Source organism: Struthio camelus, chromosome 5, assembly GCF_040807025.1.
Source record: "Struthio camelus isolate bStrCam1 chromosome 5, bStrCam1.hap1, whole genome shotgun sequence".
NCBI lineage: Eukaryota > Metazoa > Chordata > Aves > Struthioniformes > Struthionidae > Struthio > Struthio camelus.
In genome coordinates, this window is record NC_090946.1 from 63836762 (window position 1) to 63855155 (window position 18394).

The 18394-nt window shown below is 38.9% G+C and overlaps 1 protein-coding gene and 1 long non-coding RNA gene across 11 annotated transcripts in view; one reads left to right on the top strand and one right to left on the bottom strand.

Annotated features, from left to right (window-relative positions):
• Window positions 1-1197: 1197 nt before the first annotated feature.
• LOC138067509 (uncharacterized) lies at window positions 1198-4586 on the bottom strand. Its single transcript, XR_011141603.1, has 3 exons — window positions 4447-4586; window positions 3155-3325; window positions 1198-1987 (listed from the first exon to the last, which is right to left on the bottom strand). It is a non-coding gene; the product is annotated as an uncharacterized lncRNA (long non-coding RNA).
• Window positions 4084-18394, top strand: part of SPATA7 (spermatogenesis associated 7) — a 46528-nt gene continuing 32217 nt past the window's right edge. For 2 of the 10 annotated variants that reach the window (XM_068946738.1, XM_068946741.1), the window contains exons 1-3: window positions 4087-4176; window positions 14963-15043; window positions 15963-16055. In XM_068946738.1, the coding sequence (XP_068802839.1) occupies window positions 4137-4176; window positions 14963-15043; window positions 15963-16055 (214 nt within the window). In that variant the 5' untranslated portion in view covers window positions 4087-4136. Of the gene's footprint in view, window positions 4177-4467; window positions 4583-14850; window positions 15044-15962; window positions 16056-16470; window positions 16512-18394 lie in introns of those variants that run through there. The other 8 variants (XM_068946740.1, XM_068946743.1, XM_068946744.1 and 5 more) reach the window with 6 other exon arrangements.

The following is an 18394-nucleotide window of genomic DNA, read 5'->3' on the forward strand; positions in this document are numbered from 1 at the left end:
AACCCTCCTATTTCAATAGTTACTTCAGTCTTTTCTCTTCTTTTCTCCCTCACACTATGTGAGAGCTACTCGAATGGCCTGACACAGGAATTTCATAAGTAGCTAGCAAAAAACCTGCTCAGGTAGCCTGTTTAAATGCATTTAGAAAATATTGCCTTCTCCGATGTTGCAGGGGAACGTTTGTCTTTCTAAATAGTCATAACAGAAAGGACTGTAAGGTTAATGGTCTGAATGTGCCAGCTGGGGACTGCTGCAAGTTAGCAGCTGCCTGCTGAGAAGCAGCAGGGAGGGTTTTCAAACACTGGTACCCGCAAGCATGAAGGGGTGACAAACCCGCCCTCAGAAAGGGCACTGATGCCAAACGCAGGGGATCAGTGATCTGAATGAAAACTCAGATAAACCCAGGAGATTCATTTCCATCATAAAGCACACAATGTGGTGAATTTAGGGCTACTCTTTAATATTATATGAATATGTGCAGATCTCGTTATTGAAATGTTTTCTGCCTATATATGTAGGCTTAATTTGATTGAAAGGTACGGGGAAAAGAAAGTGAATTGCTTGAAATAAGCCAACACTCTCCAAAAAAGTGCAGATTTTACTTCTTCAGTGTACATACAAACTACCTTTTTTCCAAGAAAGCCAAACTCCAGAAACAAAGAGTTCTGACATTATTAATAGGTCTCTGACTTAAGTGAAAAGGTAACTGAGATTTTGTCTGACATGCACTGTAAAACAATGTGAGGAGGCAGGCATCAAACGGAGTGTATCATATTCTGAAATCTTTTTCTCTAAAGATTTTGTTTCTACCACAAAAATAAACAAGAACCTTGCCCTTAAGAATGATGTTTAGTTGCTGAATACTAATAATTATAGCTTTCCATGGGAGTAGGTGTCTAACTTGGATGATACACACAGCAGAGGGATTATTCAAGTGGCTGATAACTGTCTCATTCCATGTGAGGTAGGGAGAGGGCCGGACACCTAAAGAGCGGACTGAGGAGCAGTAGGAAAAAGACAGATGTCCATCTATACCTGCAAATGAGACTCACAAAATATATTCCTACTGGTTTCATTCTCACCCAGTGTTGATGCATTTCAAAACCATCTCCTGTTGTAATGCATCCTAAGAAACAGGGAAAAATGCCCTGCTAAAGAAAACAGACAACAGCATTCATTGTTGCATTTCTTTTTTTTCAAACTGAGAAAGAACAAATTTTACAGGTTTTGGAACGTTATTGCTTCCTTGACAACGGTAGACTCCGCAGTGATTCCTTTTATTTATTTACTTATGTGGATGGATCAAAGATCAGGACTGATTCAATTTCTGTTAAGCCTTATTTTTATTTAGTACCTGTAATATGACTTGATGTGTTTGTGCATTGCTATATATCTGTGATACTTTTCAATTACAGTTAAAACACATATATATACTCTTAGAGGTTAAGGGGAGCCAAAGGCCAAGGAATGTGAGTCAGATCACTTAGAAATACATTAAGCTTTGATATATATTGTCATTGGAGCTCAAAAATTTCAGACCTGGGACCTTTCTAGGATATTGTGACCGCTGATTGAGAGGAAACTAGTAGACATAGCTACATTCTTTCAGTGTTGCCTAGTAACCAGGAGAACGGTTGCCATGTTTCTCAAAACGCTCACTTAGGTTTGGGTGTTCTAATCATGGAATGGTGAAAAAAGCATAGGAACAAAAAAAAAGATCATTGGGGTCAGACAGAACAGCCCACTTATTACTTGTTACACAGAGTATACTGAGAATTCAGGAATCTGAAGTTCAGCATTGGGACAATGAAACAGAAGAGTATTAAAAAAGTATAAAGGGATTACTATGAACAGTTCATAAACAGAAAAGGATCTTCTGTAGAATGGTCTTGCTGTAGCCAGTACAGAATGGCGTAACTATTCCTTAGGACACCACGTAGAGGTGAGAATCTCATGTATTTACACTCTCCGCAGTATCTTCAGGTATCTGAAATGGAAACTATATTAAGACAATTTCTAGCTCCATAATGTAATGGTTCAAATGTTTGGATTATTTCAAAAAAAGTCTAAAACAGACATTTAAACACAAGAACTAAGGTAATTAATTTCCTGAGACCTTTTCCCCAAATTTCCAATTTCACAGGAAGTCAAGAATCTGCTTTACAGAAAAGAAAATGAGAACTGTTGGATTTGGGGCCTTCTGGATTTGTAGGTTCTTCATGGAGGAGTCAACAGAACAGATACTCTGTCCGATATCATTGACTTCACATCCAAAAGAGACATAAGAGAAAAAGACAAAATGCTATCAAAAGATTTGGCTTTGGCAAAAAGATAAGGTATTTATGACACTGTGGTTCATAGGAGTTGAAATACCACGGTACTAGGCGCTTTATAAAAACTAGCAAGAAAGACAGACCAAGCATCTACAGGGTCCCACAACATGCATTTCCTCTTCTCGCCTCTGCCAGGCAAATAAAAACCAACTGCATTTAAAGTTGATTTTACAGAAAGCAATATTAGACTGTTGAAATTATTGATATAATGTGGAGGCCAAGAACAAAGGTTGGTTCCAGAGAGTACTAGCCATTTATTTAGCTAATGGGAACATCAAAAATTATAAAAGGAAATAAAAAAGTTTTGAAGGCAAGTCATAGGCTGACCACTAAGAGCTGGGAGTTATGAAGAGACTTCAGCAATGTATTCAGGTTTTGTGAAATATATGGCACATGCTGCTGTTACATGCAAAGTACTGGGCTAGACAAACCACAGGCTTCATCCAGCATGAACATGTCTATGATCAAAAATCACTTCTAAATAGTAAATAGGAATTATCAACAGGTAAAATGTCCATTTTGCAGTTAAAATCCTTTTGCACACCTCTGCAATAACTCATGTTGAAGTGAGAACATTTAAATGAAGCAACTTCCTACTGGCAAGCAGAAAAACCTCTTAGCAAATACAACGTGTGGCATTTTTATTAGAGTAACTGCACAATTCTCTTTGGATTAATTACCGAACGATGACTCCCATAAGTTGCTTCTTGCCCGTGAAACTGAGCAAATACATATTTAACCCTTCTGAGATGTAACAAGTACACTAATTTGCTACAACTGACTCAGAGAGCTCTAATTTCATCGTTAATGCAAGAGGTTACCTTCCTGGAAAGCTGAACCTTGAACAGTGCATGCAGATGCTAACCAGAACTACAGCAGCTCTTCTTCCCAAACCTCCTTCCTCCAGCTCCAACAACACTTAGGCTCTTCCGAGGTGTCTGGATACGTAGGTGACTACTGCAGCCTGGCTGATCACTGAGTAAAATTTCACTCTAAATGTATAAAGAGAGAATTTTCTTGCAAAAATGCTGAGATTTCACATTAAAGCAAAAAAAAAGTTTATTTGAAAAAAGTAAATGCAAACCTATCACTTCTTCAAAAGGTTAAAAACAAATTCATCAGCATTAAGACAGTCATCAGTGACACGATCAAATGCTATTTTTCAGAAGTTTACTTTTGTTGTCCATTGGTAAAGTGCTGTTGATTTTGAAAGCCCCTGAGAGTGAGTTTCTGCCGGGCAACATCCCACTGGTCTGGGCCCGCTCTGTGGGAGGGCCTATTTGCCATTCACTTCTACAAATAACGAGTAATTTGACTTAAATCGCTCCTTTACTCTGTGGCTGCCAAGTCACCTTGCAAGGAAAAGGCTTAAATATTACAGCACCTTTCAGTAATGAAGCCAAACCGCTGCTGGACTGTGACCTATCACTCAAGAAGACATCTGGTCACTTGTGACCCGGCTCTATGGGCTTCACGTTACTGGCCTTACAGTAATACATGCGGAAAAGCGCTTTTCGGATTATTCAAGCGTGTAGTGGGGACCCCTTCAAGGCCGGGGAGGCCAGGCCGCGGCCCCGGCCCGAGGCCGGCCCCCCCACCGGGCCAGGGCCGCGGCCCCCGGCAGCACCGGGCCTGAGGGCCGTCCCTGCGCTGGGAGCCGCGCCGCGCCGCGCCCCCGTGGCCATGGCAACCCCTGCGGCCGCCGGGCCCGGCATGGCCCCGCCCCGCCGCCGCCGCCACCGCCGCCGCCGCCGGCGGGGAAGGGCGGGGCGATGCGCCGCCCCTGCGGGCCGGGCCGGCAGCATGGGGGTGAGGATGGAGAGCGGCGGCAGGCGGAGCCGAGGTGCGGGCAGGGGGGCTCGGTGGCGGCGGGGGGCGCGGCGCAGAGCGGAGCGGAGCCTCCCTCCCTCCCTGCGTCCCGCCGCGCTGGCTGCCCGCCCGGGTGGGTGAGGCGGGGGAAGCCGCCGCCCGCGGCAGCGCGGCTGGCGCCCGCTGGGCCCTGGGCGCCGGCTGCCTGCGCGCAGCGTCGCGGCCGCGCGTAGATGCGCCGGGCGACGCGGCCTGCAGCCGTCCGGCGCGCAGTCACCGCCGCAAACGTGCGTGTGTGCTTTACCGGCGTTTACTGCTGCTGTCGCGAACGGTGTGTAGAGGAGCCGCGTGTTGTTCACGGCCCAGGTTTCTGTGCCGTTCGCTGTCAGCTTTCTGCTTCTCCAGCGCTGGTGTTTGTGGTGCGTGGTGGATTTTGTCAGGTGTGTAGGACGTCGTTTGGACGTTGTTTGGATGCAGATTCAAGGGTGGTTTTTTTTGCTGTAGTGGGGTTTTAGCCGGAGTGTAGTTGAAAATTAAAAGCTTCTAAAGCGTCGAGGCGCTGATTCCCTACCTCAGGTAATCGGCTGTGGGCTGCTGTTGTGCTCTTCCCATGAGTAGTCTTAGGGGCGTTTGCGTAATAAAAGCAGGCATAAACATACGAAAACGTTTGCAGGCTCCGGCTCTAGCTCTTGGAAAATATCTAAAACACTTTTAGATCTGAACTTGATGATAACATGCGTAATGCAAAACAAAGACAGGAATTTATGCTGTAAAAAGTGAATAATAAGAGTAGCGCTAATTCACATAACGTCAGAACCGTACGTAGTAGCTGTGTTGGGTCAGGCCTAGCGAGACAGCGTTACGCTTCCCTGTCGCATCTCAGGGGTGGCAGTTCAGGTTTTTGGAGACAATGGCAGATGTCACTACAAAAGGTGTTCGATGTCAAAGTGGAGTTCTGACACAAGTTCTAATACCACATGGAAACAGGAAATTCAGAGCAAAGCCTACTATCACGTGCAACCGAGTTTTCTGCTATTATAGTCTCCACAGATGTTCTTTTACTCGGTATAAAGACAGTTTTGTTATGGATTTATCCTTTTCGTGACAAATCATGTTCTTGATTCTCAAAATATTTACTTTTACAGACAGTCAAAAAGGATGCTGCGTATCAGTTGACCATAGCATGAGAATAAATAGGATATAAGATCAAAATTTCATTCAGGTTGCAGCAAGCTTTGCATGAATAACTCCTGCTAAATCAAATGTGAGAGTATAAAATACTTCACAAGTTGGATGGAGTTATCTGTCTACATGGGAAGCTGCTGCTTGTCTGCATAGGAAGGTATCACAGAGCAAGTAGCATATACAGTCCTTTGTCTGCCTTCACAGGCACTTGGGAAACATCCCTACAGAGCACAGGGATTAGTGCAGGTGAGGATATAGCTTCCTTCTCGTGAGCTAACTTAGAAGACCCATGTGCCTGAGCAAACTTGGCAGAATAGCCAGTGGACCGCTTGCAGGCAATTTATAAAAGCGGCAGAACACATCACATGTAGTCTCTCTGTAAGATACTTGTGTCCACACACTGTCTGTCTGGAAAGCTAATACAGAGTAGGTGGGATACTCCCTTTCATGCCCACGTTTACCCCTGGCCAGCTTTCCTGTTCAGCTCTGGCCTTGTGATTGTTAAGAAAGAAACGGAATTTTATACTTGTTTTGTATCCGGGTTTCTGTTTTGTCTGGTGAGAATACTAGGCAAAAGTAAAAATTAGAATTTTTTTATATGTAGGGCTTGCGTGTAGGTCCTTTCCAAGTTCAGTAAGGCAGAGTTTTTGCCCCATAAAATATACTGAAGAGATAATCCTTTATATTTTTCCCTAATTCCAGGTGTAAAGTAAGCCCTCCAATTATTTACTAATTTCAGGAGTCAGTTAATACAGTCACAGGTTTATAGTATGACCTTAAATGATTTGAATGTTGGAATTCCAAACCAGCTTTATTGTTTAAACGCAATTTTCTGCTTTAGGCTGTTTAACTCCCACTACCAGTGATTGGCACAAATCTGAACAGTAATAAAGTCATACAGTTACTGTTAATTAATGGCACACATCTGTGTCACTTCTATGTTACTGCAATGGGGAAGTCATCACTCACTGTTGCATGGAAGTTGCGTTATGTTTAGGCGATTTATACAGGCTTCACAGTCTCCAAAACAACATGAAAGTGCTTTGTGTGTGTACGAACACCAGCATCTTACTCATATTTTTTCTTGCACTGCAGGAAATCCTTGCCCTAATCGAATGGGAACTGGAAGAGTTCTGGCTATTAACACGTACCTGTGGCTCCTCAGCTTCTTATTTTTCTATATTCCTTTGTATACCACTTAAACAAATAGATTTTTAAATGGGAGTATTAAATTGGTAGTACTAATTTGATTTTTCAGAAACTGAAATTGCCTTTGACCAGCAGGGAAGTAGAAAAACACTTTGTTTTATCTTCAAAGAAGGAAAGGCGTTCAGGTGTTATATTTGAAACGTAATAGTGCATTTTAACGAAAAGTGGGGAATGTTAATCGCTGTCGCTAACTTTTTACCAAAGTAAAACATCAGTTCAGCAAATCATTTAAACCTGTGCTTAGTTTAAACTGTGACTAATCCCATCGCTGTTCAGCAAATAATTTAAATTTATTATAGAACTTAAGTACCTGATTAGTCTCATTTCATTAAGGACTTCTTGCATGCTCCAAGTGGAACATGTGCTAAACTAAACAGGATTGAAGTTATCAACCCAATTAGCTGTTTTGCTCCAGATTAAACTCTGCAGCTTCTTCTGAAGTTCTGCATTGGATCGAGGTTTCTCTGATCTCCGTTCCGAGTGAGGCCTGCTGTGCATTAAAGGGTTCCGCCAACAAGGCGTTGGAAGGTATAACGCTAATGCAGGAGGGAAAAACCTTCCTGGTAGGCTCAAATAGTAATAAAAAAGACTTTTCATTCTGTATAGTCATGTCTAAGTGCATGTATATATGTGTGTGTGTGTGCACGTCAAAATGTAATAGACGTGCTATATTGTATCTGTAGATGGGTTTGGCACTATATATTGCAATGTAGACTTTCTCACAGGACTAGATAGAGATAATGCTGAGTTTCTTGATGCAGTAGAAACCAGCACGTAGGTTGATCGTGTTGGGCTTTACTTTCTGAAGTTCTGCTTGCTCTGGCCTTTGAGTTGCTGAAGATGACAAGTAGTGAATTAGGGTTCTAGCACATTAGAATAACAGTACCCTTTTCTACCCAATTCCACAGGAGTCGTTAAAGTATCTGGTAGCAGGTGGTCTGTGCCGTCTGCAGGAGCACAACTGTCCAGGGAACTTCTCTGGTTAGTTACCTTTAAGCTAGAGGTTTCCAAACTGTGGAATTTGTATTGGTAGTTGTATACATACTGCTTAAAAGTAGTAGAGATTAACAGCTGGAACACTGCCTCTTAGACAACCTTCTAGACAATCAGAAACTGCTGCTGCCGCTGCTAACTCTAGAGATCCTACCTGAGCAACCTGTTATGGGGATAACTTAACTGTGATTTTTGTCAAAAAAAAATGCTGCTGACAGATGCACCTGTTTGTTTCTGCCTTTGGAGTACAACTAGAGCAATAATCTTCACCCTAAACTTACATTATTGGTCAAATAAAGCCTATAACTAGGAAAAAAAACCACTTTTCAAGAATTGCTTCTTTAAATAAGACTTATTAGCATATTTGAAGACTACTATACACTGCTGCTTCATTAGATTTCTTCAGCCTGTAAAGGTCTGAGAGAACTAACTCTTAGGCATAAAGAGTACAAGTAAAAAAGAGTTTTTATGTAATCCAGTATAAAAAATGTATTAATAGTTCCTATCTAATTAATGGCTTATAAGATTATCTATGGTGCACATGTCAGGGAGCGATGTGTTATATTATAATGTCATCATTTCATATGATAAAATAATATTTTGCCACTGATACAAATGATCCTATGCAAAATTCAAATGGAACATATGGGACTGTATTTCAGAATTAGAGTATTGTAGCTCAGGACTTTATTAATTAGGTTTTGCTTTGGAAATTTTAGGAAATAATGAGTATATTTTTCCTCTGGTAGATTCTTAATAAATTTTCGAGTTAATTCCTTAAAGTCAGCTTCACATCTAAGAGTTAGTACCTGCTCCCTGCCAGCCTTTTTCTCTCTTCCCTCCTCACACCAGTTCAGAAGCCATTAGCCAGCTTGAGACAGTTATGAGTGAGAAGTAGGAGGCTTAGTGGTATGAACATCAGTGCCTGGCTAGGAAAAAACCCAACAAATTAACATACTTATTCAGAGAAAGACTCTTATTCTCTTTTTTGTCCATTAGAGGATGAACAACTAGATGGCTGGTGGTTAAGTACCACGTTGTAGATAATCCAGGAACTAGTTGTCAAGTTCTGACATCTATAGCACCTCGTCAGCCACAGCCAAATGGTGATGGGGCAATGACTGCAGAAGAGGGGAGACGTACAAATTGGGGACACTGAAAGAAGTTGAGGGAGACTAAGTAGGAAAACGTAAGACACATCCATAGGAAAGGCGGCCTTATTAGTCATACTACTAACAGAGCATCATGTTGTTATTATTATTATTATCTTTAATGATAGCATATCATCATGGTAGTATAAATGAATTTTAAAATAAATTTAAATCCAATGTGGATTTTCCTGGCCAGATTATTAATCTCCTAATGCATTTTGAGACAACAATGTTAATATATTTCCATGTTGTATTCATATAAGGACAAAAATTTCTGTAGTATAAAGAGTTAATGGATACTTATATTTAAAAATTCCCTTAGTACCAAAAATGGAAGAACCTATATTTCAGGTCCTGATTTCACTCCTTTAAATATGACCTTTTCAGAAGCATTAGATTAGATGCTTGAAAGAGCTTCTGTCACTACACCTAATTCATTTAGGATTTCACAGAGATGATTTAAAACACTTATGTTCTCCCCTCAGCATGTGTACAGCGTTAGTGCTGTAGTGTGCTGTTAAGTGTGTACAGAGTTAAAAGAATGGATTCACAGCAGGAAGCGTATTGAATAGGAGATTACTAAACTAGTCAGTAGAAAAAGGGTGATAGAGCATCCTTCCCAGCACAAACCCCCTTCTGCATGTAGTTGCCTGAATTATTCACTTGGGTACATATGTGTCACTAACTATTTTTTGTTTTAAAGCATTGAGAGATTGGAGAGAAAGAGAAGAGTCGATGGTGGTAGAGACGAGAGCACCAAACCTTTAAAAACTAAGTGTTTAATGTTTAATTTAGTGTAGTGGCTAGAGTAGCTGCAAAGCTACTCTATTTGGGTGAAATTTGGGTTCAGTGCCCTTGGCCTTAGGGAGATCACATCCCTTGCATCTCATGCAAGTGCTGTAATTCTAGTCCGTTACAGGCAGAAGCACTTCACACATCTCCAGCTGAGAGGAGGCCACTGTGCAGCCAGGAATGCAAGAATCCTGGAGCCGGGGAAAAACAGTATAGGAGGCAGCTATATATAGGGGTAAGGGTATATATAACAGTAGATAAGGTTATATACTTTAGCTCAGTGATGAGCACATTTCTCTGAAACTACTGGGCAGACCTGAGGTCTGAATCCACCTGGAGCTAACTAAGGATGCTTTGAATCCTGTCGAAAATCTAGTGCTGCTCATAAGAAAACGTAGTGCTTACGCTTCTCTGCACAGTTAAGTGGAGGTTTGGTGGCGTGTAGTGCTGGATCTGCGTTCCTGTATCTGATGTCCCACCTATGGTGTCTCTATTTTTAGTGGATTATATTTTAAATAACAAGTCTTGGTGGGTAAGTGTAGCCTGATTGAAATTTTTCAGCTTTTTTTGACTTAATATAGCTGAAATTGTGGTTTGTTGTAAAAATAGCAAGTTTAATACTTGTGTTTCAAATCCCTGCTATGAGAACACTATAATGAAAGACTGGGCTTGTTTCCAGTACAAATTTGTGTTGCAGATCTGAAATGGCTTTGTAGAAAAATAATTTCTATAAATTATGTATATCTGCTAATAGGAAGAAAGCAATAGGAAACAAAGTAACAAATACAAACCACCAATTCTGATGATTTATAAGACTGTAAAATAGGAAGGTAATATAGGATGCATTTTTAAAGGAAAGTGAAAACATCATTTTGACATAATATCTTAAGAATGTCTTTGGAATAATGTAATTCTTACTTAGCTTGGGGACCAACTGGAAACTGAGAAAGGTTTCTTTTTTTCATTTTTCCCTTTATCCCTGTATAGTGTCCCACACTTGCAGAGAAAGCCTACAAAAGGAAGAAATACAAGCGTTAATAAGGAACTAAAATATCTAATTATTATTATTATTATCTACTTTGTTTGCTCGCTCTACTTTAGAAGAACACACAATATGAGAAGCCTGGTGTTACAGAGGTAGTGTGGATAGTCCACGCTGCCCACGCTGGTGAAATGCATGGAGCGATGTTGCAGTTACGTATCTGATAAATCAAAGATAGGGAGGTGTCCATTAGACTTTTCAGCTTATCTGGTTTAAATCTCAGAACATAATTTCCTAAATTAAGTGAAATGGTCTTGAAGAGTTTTCAGTCCAGTTCTGGAAGTATATTTACATGCACCTTAAATTTGTGACCTCAGGGTTTAAAATAGATTATTTTATTACATGAAGTAGAAAACGTCCATTTTAGTCGGGAAACTTTATTATTGCTGAAGATGCTCCAGTACTGCAGGAACTGGGATGAGTTCTGCTAAGTCCGGTTCAGACAAGTGATCCTATTCCCAAATAATTTATTTTTCTAGAGCGTATCTCAAGCCCATCAAAATCAGTAGGAAAGCTTTCACTGAAAAAATTCTCACTTGCCTGAGAGGATTTGGAAAAAAAGCAAAAAAACAAAAAAAGAGAGATCAAGTAGGCAAAGCGCGTGCTACTCTGACTGTGCGCACAGCCCTACAGCAGTACACCTGCACTCCCTTAGCTGTCCAGGAGTTCTAAGCATAGTGCTTTATTATTGTCATTTTATCAGGTATATATTTGGTAACTATGTAATATGCTGAAAATGTCGCCTCCTCCTTTAGAATTCTGTTCATGTTATCTAACCCTTCAGCGTAGGTCTTGTTTTTTGCTACTGTGCAGATAACTTTGAACGAACAAACTGGAACTAAACAAACACCCGCTCAAGTCGGCAGAAAACCTGAAATTCTGTTTGTGAAACAGCTGAACTCTCTTGTTGTTCGACTGGAGTCTGAGGATTACTATTCAAACGTTAACACTTTATATCTCAATTCAATCATCTTGAACAAACAGTAAAATACATCACGTATCCCCCACATACCAGCTCCTCCAGGTTCTCCTCTGACATTAGCAGCTTCTGTCTTCGTTGTAAACATATAGCAGTATAAAGAGCTGTGATATACTTTAGACTTGTGGAGGATAGTATAAGTTGAATTTAATGTAGAAATAGTAATTTTGATGGAATGTCTACATGAAAACAGCCTGGGATCCTAAGAAATTGAAGGTTTATTTGTGATGTGTTCTCTGTCTCTTTATTCAATGGCATTAAGCGTTATTTCAGCCAAATTAGTATCTTTGAGGCCTTTTTCTGTGACAGATTTCCTATGAGTTTTGTGAAAACGAGTGCTTGTCAGAAAGAGAGACTCTGATGCCTTCCTTGATGGAAAAGTTTACAAAATTTTCATTCGTATTATTTAGCACCAGAGGCTGATACTGTAGGAGGAAGCACCGTGGGGTATCACGGGAGCCCCACAGGAAGCCGCCTTCACAAGTGCTGTTTATGGAAATACTTTAAATTAAAGATTGTTCTGTTCCCTGATTGAAGCTGTAATAACATGTACAGTATGCCAGGATAGAATGACCAGGATCCAACTGAAAACAAAACAAAACGCCTTTTCCCTGGTGACACAGTGTTCTAAACTGCAAGAAAGTATCATTTGTTAATGGCATAAAAGCCTTTGTCATGTTTGGGTGCTAAGGTGGCCGTGACCCTGGCAATTCAAGGGCTTCCTAGAATCGGAGTGTTCAGGAAAACTTTTATTCAAGGGCCTCCATTTCCTGGCAAATGGGTCACTGTTGCAATGGCCGAGTTACTTCTTAGAGAGTTTCAAAGATACCTGTAAAAGGACTGAGCGTCCCGCAATTCATAGGAGTTGGGTTGGAAAGCACGTGAAATCCTTCCTCCGTGGCACAGAAATTATGGCAGGTAGGAGGAACTCAGGTCTTGGACATAGCGTGGGAGGCCTAAGTGTCTGTGCAAGGACCGTAAGCTTTTTACAAGTGGTGTTTGGTTTCCAGTGGATTGGGGATTTTTGTAGATTGGATGTTTCTGCATAGCTTGTGAGCGATCTCTGCTCTGTCCACAATCCAGATATTCATAGGAGACTGCAAAATAGTTCTCTCTCCTTACCCTTTCTGACTTTTTTTCTTGCCTATGAAATGATGATGCAGGATGTCGGCAGTGGAGAGGGCTTGCTTTTATTTTTAAGTCTGATACAGATCTATAGTAAAGGTCTAAAAGAATAACATGCAATAGTTCATTTGATACAGTTTATCCGTGTGCCATCTGCTGGTAGTACTCAGAAAATTCAAAATCACCCAAATTTTCAGCAGCTCTGTACAGACATATGTATATCCCCAGCTGAAGACGGTAAGAGCAACAGATTTCTGAGCATTTTTGATCAACTTTAAATCAGGCTAAAGGCATGTAGCTTACCTGAAGAGAATCGGATATTTATGTCTGCTCTAATCTAGATTTCTAGCTTTTACAGAGACTTCTACCGATCTTTCATTTTTTTTATTTTAGCTGCCAAAACGTTTATAATCTAAGATTTAAGTCCTCCCAAAGACTTAGATTCTTCAAACATGTGGCTAGTCTAACCTTAGGAAGTTGTGCTTTTCATTGTGAATAGCCAGTTGGATAATGGGCACCACTCAAATGTAATAGATAATGCTAGATAAACACAATATTTAAACAAGAAAGAAAGCCGTTATTGATAGGTTTGCAATCATTGTGAAGACAGTTAGTCTAAACTTGGTAATTTTTTGTTGGATGTTTGGAATTTTAATATTTAAAAAAAAATTAATTTAGTACTGTTTATCCCTATGTATGTTGAAATCACAAGTAGAGATTAGGGAGGGATTGTACCATAAGGGGAATTTAAAATGTTATTCAGGAGCAGGAATGTTGTCCTTTCTGTTTGAAGAACAGAGAAAATGGCATAAAGATTTAAAAAAAAAAAAAAGTTGTAGGATGGGATTAAACAAAATCTACATATCATTTTTCTTCATTTTTTTTTTTCTTATCCCTTTCCTACTCCTGGTCTGGAACATCCACAGCAAAAAGTAGTGGGAGCACTATTATTGTAGATGCTGGCTCTACTGTACTTAAGCCTCACAAGCCCATGCTATATAAAGGCTGGCTTTTCTAAGTGTGAAATCCTCATACTAATTCAAGATCACCTTGATAATTTGTTGTGCTTTATAAGAATGGGGACTGAGTTTTCTGATTCACATTTAGTGTCATTTGACAACAGGGTCCCCGAGAAAGTGCGCTAAAACCTTTCATGTACGCTACTGATTTTCATTTTATTTATTTTCTAAAGATCCTTAAGGTTTAAACAAGCTATGATTGTGTTGTTTCCCTAACTAATCTTAGTCACTTGAAATTTAGTACAACCACTACACTTCTCTTATAAGGCTTTTGGGGAAAGTAGTGTAAAAGATTATTAAAGGAATAATTTATTTTACTACAATCTCTGTTAATTAATAGTCTGACACTATGTTACGTATATAGTTATAGTAGCATTATATCACTTACTATATAACAGTGGAAAATGGGAAAGAACGTGGAAAACAGGTGCTGGGCATGCAGGAGGTAAGAGACCACGAAAGAGAGGACTTACGGGGCTTTTTAAAGTGTGTGCCAGGAACATGCTTGTCTTTTGGCATGGCTGTAGTAATACAAATATCTATCTCATGTTCTAAGATTTGTTCTAAAAATTGTGCAGAATCTTAATTAAATTGGGTGGAGATTTTTAGATCATAGGTTGCACAACAGACAGTGCTTGTGAGCCTGACGCAGCAGCGTTTATTTTCGAGGAGGAGATGCGGAGCCTCTGATTCCTATTCTTTTATTTCTCAGAACAACTAGGTATTTAATTAATTTTGTCAGCACCTGCACTTGTCGTAGAGTTGTTGAATAGCAAACCAAATTCTTCTTACGTTAACAACAGTGAATTTTTGAAATAGACAGTTCTCATTGATAGGATAGCTTTTTACACAAAGATAATTGATTTCTTTCAAAATATTAAACTCAAATTTTAGTATAATACTAACCACAATCATTGTCTGCATAGAGAATACTTTTTGTATTAGTCATTTGACATAGTGATAAAATTATATCAATAAAACTTGAAAACAAATTCAACTTTAGCACAGGTGCATAACTTAGGCTGTATCTCTGTGCAATTTAATGGCCAATGTAAAATTCAAACTGAAGTGATCTAATGGTCTATTCTGCTGTTTAATTCTACAAACCAATGGACGTACTACAGTCATACGCTGGTATTCGGATTAAGTTACTTAACTACAGTGTTATATTTTAGTGATAATATAACACTTGAATCTGTTTATTTTTCTACAGGAAAGGTCCTCTACGATCATTCATGAGTTCTTTGGGGAAAGATTCTCTGCTTTCTCTTGTCTGCCAAAATATGTATTTTTCTCTTTTCTAACTCTCTGACATTTTGTTAAAGTGAGTGAACACCCAGCTGTTGTCATTCCCAGATGTGGTCCAGCAAGTCCATTTAAAGGACACTTAAGTACTAAGAGTAATGGTAAGTAACACGCATCCTTTCATAATAAGGTTGACATGGATGCTTTTGTGTGAATTCATTCCTTTTATGATGTAAAATCTTTGTATAATAAAAATCTTTGTATTGGTCTCAATTGCTGTACTTACATTTAGTGTGCTTTACTGAAATGACTTGAGAACGAGTCTGCCTTAACTGTGGCTAGCTAGAAATCATTAGCAAGATATATAAATATATGTCACATGTTAGCTAGACTGTATCAAGTTACTGCTTTTTAAAAAGCCGTCTAGTTAAACATATAGCTTTATAGTCAGTAGTGGAAATGGGCTACTATATGTTTATATGCCATAACGTCACCTGAGACACATTTTTCGGAAGAGTGTAGAATGGAGAAGCGGGAAGTTTCCATACTGACATTTTCGTAGTCCAACTGCTCCTTAGCTGTTTATTGTGAGTTAATGGCTCAATGGAGAAAAAGGGAGATAAGATGGCTTCATACGATACTAGCTGAGAAAGAAAAGTAACTCCCATTGAAGAAAGAACTTAAGCGCGCAGTGATTTCTTTGGAGTTGGACAGTGAGCTTGCACAGGTAGAAGGAAAGTGGTCTAGAACTAAAGCTAGATTTAAACCAGTGGGAGCAGGAAGAGATGACATACAGGAATGAAAGCATGCATGACAGTCTTTCAGAAGTGTGATGCTGGAATTGGTCTTAGGAAAGCAAATTTTCCTCTGGCTACTTGTCATGTTTAATGTTGGCAGGATAAAACTCATGAGCAAGATCATTTTCAGGGGTTTTTTGTCTTACGTTTTCTGATGGTGATTGACATCTATCCAGCTGTTATTGGAAATCCTGACTTTGGGTTTGAATTGCAGTTAATTGTTTAAAATTTTGGTATTCCTATACCTGTCTTTATAATGTTCAAATATGTTTTAATTTTGTAGCTTTCTGCATTGATTCCTCACAAAGTCTAACCAACCAGTACCTGATCAGAGATCACCTGATGTTTCATTATAACAAAATCCTTTCAGCCAAAGGTAAAAATGCGCATATATGAACCCGCTACTCCAAGATTTAGCCCGTTCTTTCAGAATAGGCTCGTATTAACAGGGAATGGACCAGATTGTAGAATGCTTAGTTTTTTTGCCGTTTTGTACACAGACTGATAGCAGCAAGGAGACATAGCTGCTGCTTAATAATGCCTTTTGTATTATTGGGTTTAGAAGTTTTGTATGAAAACCTTTTTCTTTAAGCGCTGCCAGAGTTACTACTTTAATTTCAAGGTATTTTGTGCTGTATTCTCTTCACTCTGCTGTAGTACTACTATGAAATAATATGCTGAAGTAAAAATCTTGGAGATAGTCATGATAGCAACCATACAGAATTTATCTTAGAAATAAAGCAGAACATTTTCAGTTAAACTCAGATCGGTGTTTTGTTTTTATTTTGAAGATGCTCATGATCATCAGTTCATATTGCAATCAATAGCACTAGTAAGTGTTATGGACTTTGAAAATTACCCCTGTGTGTTTGTAAATGAAAATAACTTGTTACTAATTTGTATTATTCAACACTAAAAATGTACGTTATTCTTTGTGTATATTTTAATGTTAGAAGTTACTTATATATTATTGAAAGATGAGTATTATGAAACCTGAAACTGGAGAGCCTAAGGTTGAGTAAAACTTAGTGTTCCTCTAACAGCGGAGTATACACATGAGAGATTTCAGGGAGATTGTTTTTGTTTAGGGTAAGGTAAGGATTCATGGATGTATGTTGTGAAATTCACCTTATAATCAGAAGGTAGTCACAGAAGGTAGTCAACCTTTGCCTTTCCATAGTACTGCAGTTACGTATTGGTCCTTATGAGCTAAGAATTCAAGACTTCATTTTCTTTCTTGCCTCCCTGATTTGTATTTATCACAGTACGATAACAAGACAGATGATTTTCAGTTATTAATAATCACTAGAACTTGATATATTTCAAATTAAACCAAGAAGATAACGCAAACAATGGTCTTTATTTGATTTAAGAGGATGCATGTTAAAACGAATGACCACTTTTGTGGTCATTTTGTGGTTTGTATATGTTATTTCCAGTTCTCTTTTTCTTAATTTGGTGGGAGACCTGCAAATTGCAGGTTTGGCATGGACACCATTAGTAGTATATTTCTAATATGTGAGTTGAAGCTAGTTAAAAACTTAGGGTAATAACATTGCATCTAAGGAGCTATTGTTTCACAATTTTTTGCCTTGATTAGCCTCCAAGTAATTACAGAATGACATTAAAATTAAGTTTCAACTTCTCTTCTGCTGTTATGAGATGCCAGTATTCACAGTTCAATGTGTCTATAGGATCAAGCAGCACTTCTAATTTCTGTGGTCATTAAAGGTCTGTATTTTTGTATGTTATATATATACACCACAGTGGCCTAAAGCAAGTATGATTTGAGGAGATGAGCAGTGCTGGCTACATAGCGGTGGGGTTTTTTGCATACAAAAGGGAATGTCAGATCAGATTTCAGTGTAGATCTGCTGAAAATCAAGTAGTCGAATTCAGAAAATTTTTTAATAAAAATGCAGCTTAAAATACCTGTCAACTGCTGTGTGCTTCTAAAACAATTTTGTTTTTGTTTTTGTTTTTTTTTAACAAAGAGGTTACAATTACAAATTTAAAAGAAAACTTTGCACATTTCTTAATTATATCAAGATCATGCCCAAAATTTATTTGGACTTAGAAATGTGTAGTTATTCCCTTATGGATTGATAGTTCCCCATTGTTAGTGCTAGAACTGAAAATAAACTGTATTATAGTCAAAATTAATTTTTAAGGTCATATATGGAGCATTAAGTACTGTATTTAGAAAATTCAATATCATGTGCAGTAGTAAGAAAAGACTGTAGATAGTTTTCAACGTTGTTTACTTCACAGTTCACAGCCTAATCTCATTCTTCATGGCATAAGCTAGTCCTGGGAATTTCAGTCCCAGAAATGTTAGTGCTAGGGCTTGACAGGATATCCCAGACGTTTAAATTAAATTCATTAAAGTTTGCATGATATGAGATAAGTGTTTTTTTTTTTAGTGCCTCCCACGACATTTTATGGTCTGTTTCTAGTTATTTTCAGAGAAAGGTTTTTGGAGATGGTTGTACTGATTCTCTTCCCCCTCATATCTTCCCTTCCTAAAGTCTGCTTTAAAGACGGGTACATTGGGGCTTTTGGTACGCTTAGAGTCAACATACTGTTGTTTCTCTGCCACTCTAACATAGTCAGTATCTTCAGGTATGCATCTAAATGCAGTCAGCACTTACATTTTTGTCTTTGAAAAATATAATTTATAGAAATCTTTTATAGGGAATCTTCATTTAAGTAGCA